Source organism: Topomyia yanbarensis, chromosome 2 (assembly GCF_030247195.1).
Source record: "Topomyia yanbarensis strain Yona2022 chromosome 2, ASM3024719v1, whole genome shotgun sequence".
In the NCBI taxonomy this organism is placed as follows: domain Eukaryota; kingdom Metazoa; phylum Arthropoda; class Insecta; order Diptera; family Culicidae; genus Topomyia; species Topomyia yanbarensis.
The window spans coordinates 163455049-163466030 of NC_080671.1; the positions used below are offsets into that span (position 1 = coordinate 163455049).

Sequence of the window (10982 nt, forward strand, 5' to 3'; positions counted from 1 at the left end):
CCAACAGAAATGCATCTTGATGGAAAGGTAGGCGATAACTCAGAGGAAATCTGCAATCTTTTTGCAACATTCTTCCAGGAAGTTTACACTACATTTTCAGAGAAGGATCGAGAGCGTGAATACTTTTCATTCCTCCCAGAACTTTCAAGAGATATTAACATTAAACAGATAAAAGTACATACAATCATGGATGCCTTAAAAAACTTGGATAGCTCTAAAAGCCCTGGACCTGATGGCGTTCCACCGGTGTTTTTAAAAACTTTGTCAACAGAACTAACCGCTCCTTTATTTTGGCTTTTCAACATGTCTCTAGAATCAGGTTGTTTTCCTAAAACATGGAAAAGCTCTTTCCTAGTTCCAATTTTTAAAAATGGTAAAAAATCCGATGTGCGTAACTATCGTGGAATAGCTATCATCTCGTGCATTCCCAAGATTTTCGAGGCGATTGTTAATGAAAATTTATTCCACCAAATCAAGAACAGAATTACCCATGTGCAACATGGTTTTTTCAAAGGTCGTTCTACAAGTACAAATCTACTCGAATTCCTTAACTACACATTAACAGCAATGGATAACGGAAACCACGTTGAAGCTCTTTATACAGATTTTAGCAAAGCATTTGATCGCATCGACATACCCATGCTACTTTTTAAATTAGAAAAAATGGGGTTTGAGCCAGGACTTCTTACATGGGTACAATCATATCTTACAAATCGTGAACAAGCTGTTAGATTTAAAGGGATAAAATCAATCCCAATTCAAGTTACATCAGGAGTCCCTCAAGGGTCTCATTTGGGCCCGCTATTCTTTATTTTATTTGTTAACGACATTTCCTTCATTCTAAAAAATGTAAAAGTTCTTATATATGCTGATGATATGAAACTATTTCTAGAAATAAGAAATGGTGAAGACTTTCAGACATTTCAAAACGAAGTAAATATATTTTATACATGGTGTAATAAAAGCCTGCTGAAATTGAATGTAAAAAAATGTAATTCCATAACATTGAGTAGAAAGAATAATATACAGAACAATAGAATCTTATTGGGAAATCAACAAGTAGAAAAGTGTGACAGAATAAGAGATCTAGGAGTTATTATAGATTCCAAAATAACATTCATAGATCATTATAACACAATAATTAACAAAGCAAACAGCACACTAGGTTTTATTAAACGCTTCAGCTATAATTTCCAAGATCCCTACACAATAAAGACATTATATGTAGCCTATGTGCGTTCAACACTAGAATATTGTAGTATAGTTTGGTCGCCTTTTTCAGCAACGCATGCAAACCGGATAGAATCAGTACAAAAGCAGTTTTTGATGTTCGCTCTTCGTAAACTAGGTTGGACTGGACTACATTTGCCATCTTATGAAGCACGGTGCATGCTAATTGACATTCAAACCTTGAAAGATCGTCGTGAATTTTCTATGGTATCATTTGTAAACGACATTGTATCACATCGTATTGATTCAATCGAACTTTTATCGAAACTAAATTTTTATGCTCCTTCTCGACAACTACGTAACCGCAGCATCTTTTGTACAATTCGCCATCGCACTAATTATGCCAAGTTTGGCCCTTTAAACCAAATGATGAATATTTACAACAAACATTGCGAAAGCATTGACTTCACTATGTCGAAAACAAAACTTAAGCAGCAGTTTAAAGTAAACCAAAATTTCAACTAGTGTTAAGTTAGTTTAATAATTATTGTAAGAAACCGGTCTACATCTGATTGACGACTTGAAATAAATAAATTTAAATAAAGGATGCTACGATTCAAACTTTAAACTCGTTTTTCTCGAAGTCAATAAATTGTCACTTAGTACGGTCAGACTTAACACAGAACAAACCATTAGCAGGAACATATTATATCAGTATCCAATAAGTCAACATCATCTCTTTCACACAACACAACAACCAATGCTAATTAAATCGTCAATCGCACTACCGCCTGCCAGAAGAAAATTTACCAAAGAGCAAACTACAGCGACCGCGGTACACTCTGGAGCGCACGCCGAGATGAATTCATCTGAACACGCCACATATCGAGATGAATTCATCTGAACACGCCACATATCATTTAAAGAGCAAGAGAGCGGGGTCTCTCGCACTCAACCACTCCTAGCACACTTGAAATCCGTTTATTGAACTACGAAAAAAGAGCGTTCAGCTTTTCTGGGCTGTGTGCTGATCATTGTATGCATGGAACTGGCACGCCTATGTATCATTGGAGGGAATGATGCCTGGCGGCAGTCATTGAATATATTCCAACCGAAGAGTTTGAGCTGACCCAAAACGTAGCTGCTACCAGGGATGCCAAAGGTACCGATAAACTACATTTTTTTCGGTATATTTACATTTGCACAAGCCGTACAGCCCGCTACAGCGACGTATCACTACAGCTCTTGCCAGAACGGTAGCCAAATCGAGTACATTTTCCCGGACAGCAGTTGAATACATTTTTGTTTTGCTGCTGTACTCCGACTGCTCGGTGAGAGTGTGGCGTAGTAAAGTTTGTTCTCTCGCTTTGTACATTTTTCTCTGCATGGTCAAAGGGAGAGGCCCGCACACGAAAGCGTTGATGCCGGCCGTGGCGTAAATGAGCCGCCTTCATTGTCGTCATTTTTGAATAAAAATATTAAAAAGATTGAAAATATTAAAAAATGTGAAATAAGCAAAGAGAAGCTGTACCGCTCGCGTCTGGTGGCTGTACTGGGGACAGTAGTTTTTTGTCATGTTACTGCTTTGCACACAGGCAGCCGTACAGCGCTGGGCGTCCTGCACTAGCGAATGACAGCAGCATCGAGAGAGAAATGAGAATGTAGGCAGAAAAACTACAGCCGCAGAAAAGGTAGGCATTTTGCATCCTTGGCTGCTACTACGAGGTCAGAAAGCAAACTGACGATTTTTTTCTTATGAGCCGTTTGTATACGTGACAAAGTTTATTGGATAACAAATGGGCAGCTAGGACTGCTAGGATGCTCGCTGCTTGGTTAAATTGCACGGACCAATCAGCGCAGATAATTACAACTTTCACAAAATACACTATTTACGTTATCTATAGTAGACGTACATCTTACGGAATCAAATACAATATACGTGCATATATTTCCGATCAGATAGTGCAAAAATACAGCGATTTCAATCAGTACAACGGAAATTATTCGCGTTTGAAGACTGGGAAAATATTTCAGCAGAAATTTTTTAAAAGGGACCCCCATATTGAAACGTTAGAAGTATTCTACTTCAAAAATTGGTTGCGATGGCCGTCAAGGATATTTGGAATAAAATAGAGTATGTTAAAACAGTACCCACTTAATGGAAGATCCCCGACTTAACAACATTTCCACGCAGACTAACAGACATAACACAATAGGGCTCTTGCAGAGCGCATATGTATTTGTGAGCCGTTGGGCAGACAAAAATGACAGCTGCATATAATGCATACGAATCGGCGAGACTATTTTGTTTTAAATAATTATTTAATATTATTGCGAGCGTATAAGGAAATATACACTGATATATATGATGCATCAATATACATTCTTTACGTAGCATAATATTTTCAAGCGTTTGAACCAGTTACGCGGATTAAATAATTAAATAATTGCCAAAATTATGCTTCATACCTTTGGAAACAACGAATATTCCAAAAGATTCTTGCCATAAAATGCATCTTATTTTAAAATTGTGAAATATCTTGAACGGCAAGAAAGTTCGTACATGCAAGAAAGCTTCAAGAATGGTTTTAATCCCTGTACAACCTATATACCCTATTTGGAAGTGTTGAATATGGATTTGTTATCATAGGGTAAAATACTGCTCCTTTTCACTATTTGTAAAATAATTGATTTTAAACAAATTTTAAGTTTTTTTACAGTTGAACACATTATATTTGAAGCTATCGACATCCAATAGATACCACAGGAATAGCCCAACATAATTGGATTTTGTGAAGTATGCTTAGATGCCGAGTCGGTCTACTTCAGTTCATTTAATATTGTGCATTGCCGTATAATTGACCAGAGCTACTACTCTCCACTCGTTCTGGACAATTATTTTTTCATTCATGTGACTTTAAACCTCTGAACAATTATCCCCCTGTTGAAAGCGAAACCATTTTTCATTACCACGGTCTTTCATTCTGACACCATAAAATACGCACATTCTAAGTAGGGGCTTATGTGTAAAAATGTTCAAATAATCATTTTTACATATAGTTATATAAGCTCAAATTATTATTATGAAACTGGGTGGAATTATTATTGAAAAGAATATCAATTTAATTTAACTCCTATCTTAGTCCATTGAATATAAACATGCAATGTGTGCCCAACAGATGCTTTGACTGTGTGTGTAGCAAAAGCCCTATGAGGAATTTGATCCCATAAATGTCGATCTGCCAATTTTCTCAGAACACTATCTCTTCCTTATCCCTCGGGCTTGGGAATATTTTTTCACTAGTCGTCTATCTCCAGCTTACTTGTGCAATTTAATTTCAACCATTTGACAGATTCTTTTTGCTGCAAATTCTGCAATTTAATTGTCAAATTGACAACACAATCACCGACTTTTTAGTAATCCAGTCCAGATTACTGAAAATTTGGTCACTGTACTGTCATTTTGACAATTCGATTGCTGAGTTTTCAGCAAAAAGTATCTGTCAAATGGTTGAAATTAAATTGCTGAGTTTTCAGCACTTTCATTTGCTGAGTTTTCATCCCAAAATTTTGGTGTGTATGTAAAGTTTACACTCTTCGTATGTACACCTAATAACATGCATTTCATTTTATTTCAATCTCAATACTTTCCACGTATTACTTCTGCTATATTTTTTTACATTGCTCGTTTAGAACCGTTGTTTTAGATTCGATTGGAACTTCTGGCTGCAGTCTTCGCGCATCTCTATAAGCATCATCTCTGATTGTGATAAATCAAATCACGATATCTGACAACCATTTAGTACAGTTTCGAAGTCAGACACCTGTTGCTGTCAATTTCATCCAATCACGAGCTGGTTCAAAACTGGCTCAAAAGCAACGAACAGGGCTCGCGGATCAGGTTCTAGCTTTTGATTGATGATAATATTATCATCCTATCTGAACGATGGTCACAATAAAATGCCTCACTAAGAGGATCGTCCTTCAGATGATGTTAAATGAACGAAAACCAGTCGATCACCACTGTAGCTAGGGTGATGAGCCCATTTTCGCCGTGTTTCTATTATCATCCTATCCATGTGAAGCCGTTGGTTAGAGCAGCGTCTGCCATCTTTGTTCAATGCATTGAGTCACATGGAAGCGCAACAATAGTGACACTCATTTCGAGTTTTCATTGCGTTCAAGCACAGCCATTTCACCGTATTCGGGGCCTTTGTATTATTATTTTATTTCTTAACAAACGAAGCATACATGTTGAAGCCAATTTGTGCGCATTCCATCGATTGTAGGCCGCGTAATTAATGGTTTAGGGAGGTAAGCTCCTTAATACAGTGAAAATAGGCACTTTACCCTGTTTCAATCCAGTACGACCAGGCATAAAAAAGTCTTGTCCATCTTCGCTAGCAATAATCTACAATAACTATGCCCGATGTTATTAACCTGCGATAATTGATTTGCTTTTAGCGAAATACCGATCCAATGTTTGTCCAATTCGTTTTCTTGCTATAATCGAGGAATCAACAACTCAAAACTCGTTCATGATATATCGTCCGCGGAATCGGTTCGATCGATCTGCCGTTTGTTTATCTGTAGCGATATGGATGCTTCTGCAGCTAGCGCATGTTTACACGATTATTTGTTTTGCGAGATTTAGGTGTGATCTACGCGCCTGTGTATTCCACACAATATTAACGGGGCGGCGAGTTTGACCACTACACCACCACCGCCTAGGTTTGATCCATGTGTACCACCTGCGCCTCCACGGTCGGATTCGTTCGTCAATTCGATGGAATCGAAAGAAGAAAAAAATACACTCAAATAATCAATAGCGATCCTCTGCGCCCATCGCTTCGCAGTAGATCTCGTTTTCCGCTTGGGACCACGCAAAAAGACGACCCCTGCCGACGAGCGGCTAATAAAGAGCGTAATTTATTCCTGTTTGATGTTGAATGATTCCGCGAAAGATTTTCGTCTGGGGAATATCTGTAAACATTTCGGCCCGGCGATAATCGAAGCTGCTTTCGCGTGCGGGAATCTTTCTCCTGAGCACGACTGTAGTAGGTCGGCGAATGTTTGGGTGCGGCAAACAGCAGACGCGGAGATTTGCTTTTTTTTGCAGCAGCGTGCCACCATTTGCCGCGTGCTGTGCTCTCGACTCGCGCGATCTTTAGTAATAGAGATATACGAATGGAAAGGTGGGGTGCTGGAAGAAGTGCATAAGATTCCCTGACCTGCGAGCATTTTTTTTGCTTGGAATCGAACGGCGCAAATTGGCGCAAGTAGATTTACGAGGATAATTTGCATCTGTTGGTGTCGGCATTTAATGGATAATTGACCAGTCGGGGTTTGTAATACTTAGTGACTTGTCTTGCCTAGAAAAAGCGCAACAGGATCTGGTCTAAGATGGTACTCGTGAGTAAATCTGTTTGGGAAATCCCGAACAGCACCCAATATAATTCCTAATAATGTCGGCGAAAAAAGAATTCGTTACTCTAGATATATTGCAATCTCTCGGCTTCCTTTTCAACAACCTTGTTTTAACGGCTTTGTCGGTCTTTTAATAAATAGTAGAACGATTTTAAATGTTTATTATAAGACTGACAGTCGAACTCTACAGTAACAATTCTTTTCAACTTAAATGACATGAGGCGTTTAATGAACACGTCCTTGCAACAGAAGACGGTGGATTAAGATAGAGATTGCGTATTTCTTATTATGCTGGTCGTGATATAAACTTTGTACATTTTAAAGTGTAACTTTTTAATATAAATTTCTGACAAGTATATTTTTATTTCATTGCAAGTTCAATCATTCATAGCCCACTCAAAACAGTATCTAATAAGTAATTTGTTCTCTTCTCCTTTCACAGAAAGCCATATAGACGAACGCTTCAAGCACCATCATCGCTTCCGGCTGATGTTCAACGTGACCAATATCCCGCCGGACGAGAAGTTACGAGCGGCCGAGCTTACCCTCAATCGGGATGCGATCGACGATCAGCGGTACCGGGGCGTTCACTATCAGCTACTGGTGTACGATATCGTACGACCGGGGGTGAAGGGTAAACGGGCCCCGTCATACCTGCTGATCGACAGTAAGACCGTTAAAATCAACGAAACTGGTCCAATCAACGTGGACGTGCTGCCAGCCGTGGAACGATGGCTGCGACATCCCAAACAGAATCACGGACTGTTCGTTCAGGTCATCAGTAAAAGTAAGCGGAAGCCCCGGATTGCGCCGGTGCATCACCATGTTCGGTTGAGGCGAAGCGTTGACGAAAGTCACGAAAAGTGGTCCCAGAAGCAACCGCTACTCTTCACCTATACCGACGATGGTCGACACAAGCAGCGACCGATTCGGGATGCGCTGAGTAATGCCAACCGAGCCCGGCGGACGCCCATGCGAAATCGTCGGAGAAAGAATGGCACGGAAACGTGCCAGCGGAGACCACTGTACGTTGACTTCAGCGACGTTGGGTGGAGTGATTGGATTGTGGCTCCGCCGGGATATGAGGCGTACTACTGTCACGGCGAGTGTCAGTTTCCGATCGCTGACCATCTGAACACGACGAATCATGCGATCGTGCAGACGCTAGTGAACTCGATCAGCCCCAGCCTGGCACCCAAGGCTTGCTGTGTCCCGACGCAGCTCTCCTCCATCTCGATGCTCTACCTAAACGAGCAGAACAAGGTCGTCCTCAAGAACTACCAGGACATGACCGTCGTCGGATGCGGATGCCGTTAAACCTGCAGGTGCACACCGGAGACAGTTTGTAAATTGCACGTAATTGTATCATAGCTGCTGAGGGGTATCATCTTAAAGAAGATACCGATGAAATGACCGGCCGTAGGTTATGAAACGTACTAAGTGAAGTTGATAGCAGGCATGCAACTTTCTCTTCCATCGAATGTCATGTAAATTTATTCCTATGCGAGTGAAGATTAGGGAACAGATCGAACGAACGTGAGAGCGAAAGCGCGTGAAATTGAGGACGGGATCCTGAGCGCGGTTTGGGATACCATCACGGTGTTATTTTTAGTTCTACTGTAGGAAACAACCCCAGTGTTGGTGAAAAATTGTACAAAAAATTATTGGTATTCGAGTACTGCACGATTGGCCTCTATTGTTTACTGATGTTAAAAACCTAAGAACGAAAAAAAATGCATAACATTATTACCGTAAGCAAAGTGCAGCAAGTCCTGTTTTGTAAATATTTTTAATTTAAAGGCTAGCTAATATATTTAACTACTCCTTAAGGTCACTGTAAAAAAACTACACTGCAAAAGATTTTAGAAAGCCACTATATTGAACGCTTCACTACAAAAGATTTTAAGCAATTGTTTTATAATGTAAACGAACAATATTTGTTGGAGCATTGTTTTATTTATTTTGGTACAGTAAGATCATTCGGATTTACTCGACAGGATCCAGTTAGGGCAGTCCGTAATACTTTCGGCGAATGTGCGTCCGTCTGTGTGTAGTGAGTGAGCATTTAACGCACAATAGTAGAAACTGTACATCTTCATGCTATCCAATGCTGCTGTTTCAATCTGTAAATTTGTGTAATATAATAGTACCTGTAATTGAGGAAACGTATTTATTAAATAAAAGGTCAAAAATCGAGCGAGGAATAAAATTTTGTAAAATTTGTAATTCAAACTGTGGTGTTTTATTTGCCTGCTTAATTGTCGTTAAATTTAATTGATTCTACAATTCGATCTCCTGCTTCGGCCATCTTTATCGAACGTGTCTAACTTAGATCGAAAAGATATTTATTTGTAAATTTTCGAAAGATATTAAATTTCTCTCATCTATTGTTTTAAAGCTCTTTTAGATCCCAAAATCACGATAAATGCTCCAAAGTGAATCTTTTTCTACAATGTCAGTATTCTGAATCTAGTGGTCAATGTAAAGAGTGTTGCGATCAAAATTTTGTCAAACGAGATTGCTAGTAATTTGATTAAATTTTTTTATTAAAGAAAATAAAATAGTTTGAAGTTCAATTTGTAGTACAGAACAAATATTTAGCTATACTCCCGAACATAAGCGGCTCCAGCTAGCTGACAAAGGAGGGGCCTTTCTGATAAAATATTGCTTACAGATGATTTAAAAAATAAATACATTTAGAAGCGTAGAATTTTGGAAACTCATTTCTTAACACGATTAATATTTAACCCTCTCATGCCCAACTTTTTTCTAGTGCTTGTAGGGTTTCAAAACTATTTTTTCTTGAAAACGATGGGGTCAAGATACACGAAAAGCCTATTTTCATAAAGATAGGTGCTTCCATTGCAGTGCTAGAAGTAAATTTTTACCTTCTAATGCTCAATACAATTCTCCTAGAATAATTACAATAGTCTAATTACGTGGAAAACGTAGCCAACGACAGTCTAAATTGATAAGTTTTATCAGTTTTCAATAATATTGCACCATAACGAAGATATACGAAAAAAAAAATATTTTCCGTCGTCAACGTAAACGTCCCTGGCAGCACTGCTCCATCGCAATCCAATCAGACTAATTGCAATAACTTCAGTTCTAGAGTTGATCCTTGTAACTGTTAATACTAAAATTAAAGGTATTAATCACATTAATGAGCCTTACTTGTTTTTGTGAGCAAATCTTGCCTCAATCAAAAGTTATAGCTGTTTAAAAACGTTGTTATCCACAAACAACATGGGCATGAATGGGTTAAGGATTGGCGACTAGTGAATCAAACACCATCCTTGAATGAAATCAGCATTTTTTATAATTCGTTTATTTGATACGGCTCATTGCGGTGTAACGGAGCCAAAATATAACTAAAAACAAAACCAAATGTTATTGAGTGTTCGTCGGATTTCGTACGTGCTACTTTCTATAATTTCTTTCGCGGCGAAGTAACACTTGTCTGGTCGCCTGCTGCATCTTGAGGCTCATTTACTTTTCTCTTATCATTCATGTAAAGATGAGAAATCAGTTAGCAAAGGGTTCAGGATAACAGGTTCTTTAAGGTTAAAATAACTTTCAGTGAGCGTCTACACGAATTGAACGCTTAATAGTATGCGTAGGAAAAAATGCGTTCAACTTTGTCACCGATTTATCGTTATAAAGCATTTATTAAACGCTAAAGGAAGAATATCAGTCGATTTATTAGATTATCACTATTCAAATCATGCAAAATAGTCGGTGGAAAAACAATTAACCGGGTGGAATGGTGCTTTTGAAAAAGTGGCGGTGATTTTTCGTCACACCACCACACTGTCCCGGGGCACGCAACACAACTGCCTAGTGAAAAAACCAAAGCGACTTTTTCAAAAGCACCATCCCGCCCGGTCAATTATTTTACCACCAACTATTTTGCATGATTTGAATCGTGATAATCTAATAAATCGACTGATATTCTTCCTTTAGCGTTTAATAAATGCTTTATAAGTCATTCGTTATCGAGCACTCAGTCGAGATAGAAGTCTTTTGTCATCGGTCCGTACACTCTATAGCGACAAATAGTGTTAATCCGCGTTCAAGGTTATTTGCACACTCTACTACGAGGTTTCAGTATTTTTTCCCTTCTTTTGTGTTTCTGTTTCTGAGTACCGTTAGCCGGTCAGTGAAGTGAAGCAGTGTTCTTCTAGTAAGCCGTCTGGATACCGTTACCTACACAAGCTAAGTATTAGTTTTCGTTTCCCCTTCTTGGTTGTCGTAATAACGTGCACTGGGCAATAGGCCCGTGCAAAAATGACTTCCCCTGACGGCGGTTCATCTCAAGGTGAGATGGACGTCGAAATAAAATCGGCTCCCCGGCTCAAGGTATATCCGAGCTCGGCCACCGG

The 10982-nt window shown here is 39.1% G+C and overlaps 1 protein-coding gene across 2 annotated transcripts in view; it reads left to right on the forward strand.

Moving 5' to 3' along the window:
- Positions 1–8829, forward strand: part of LOC131681962 (protein decapentaplegic) — a 157157-nt gene extending 148328 nt beyond the window's left edge. For both annotated transcript variants that reach the window (XM_058963085.1, XM_058963086.1), the window contains exon 3: positions 7040–8829. In XM_058963085.1, coding sequence (XP_058819068.1) covers positions 7040–7914 — 875 coding nt within the window. In that variant the 3' untranslated portion in view covers positions 7915–8829. The remainder of the gene's footprint in view (positions 1–7039) is intronic.
- The last annotated feature ends 2153 nt before the right edge of the window (positions 8830–10982 follow it).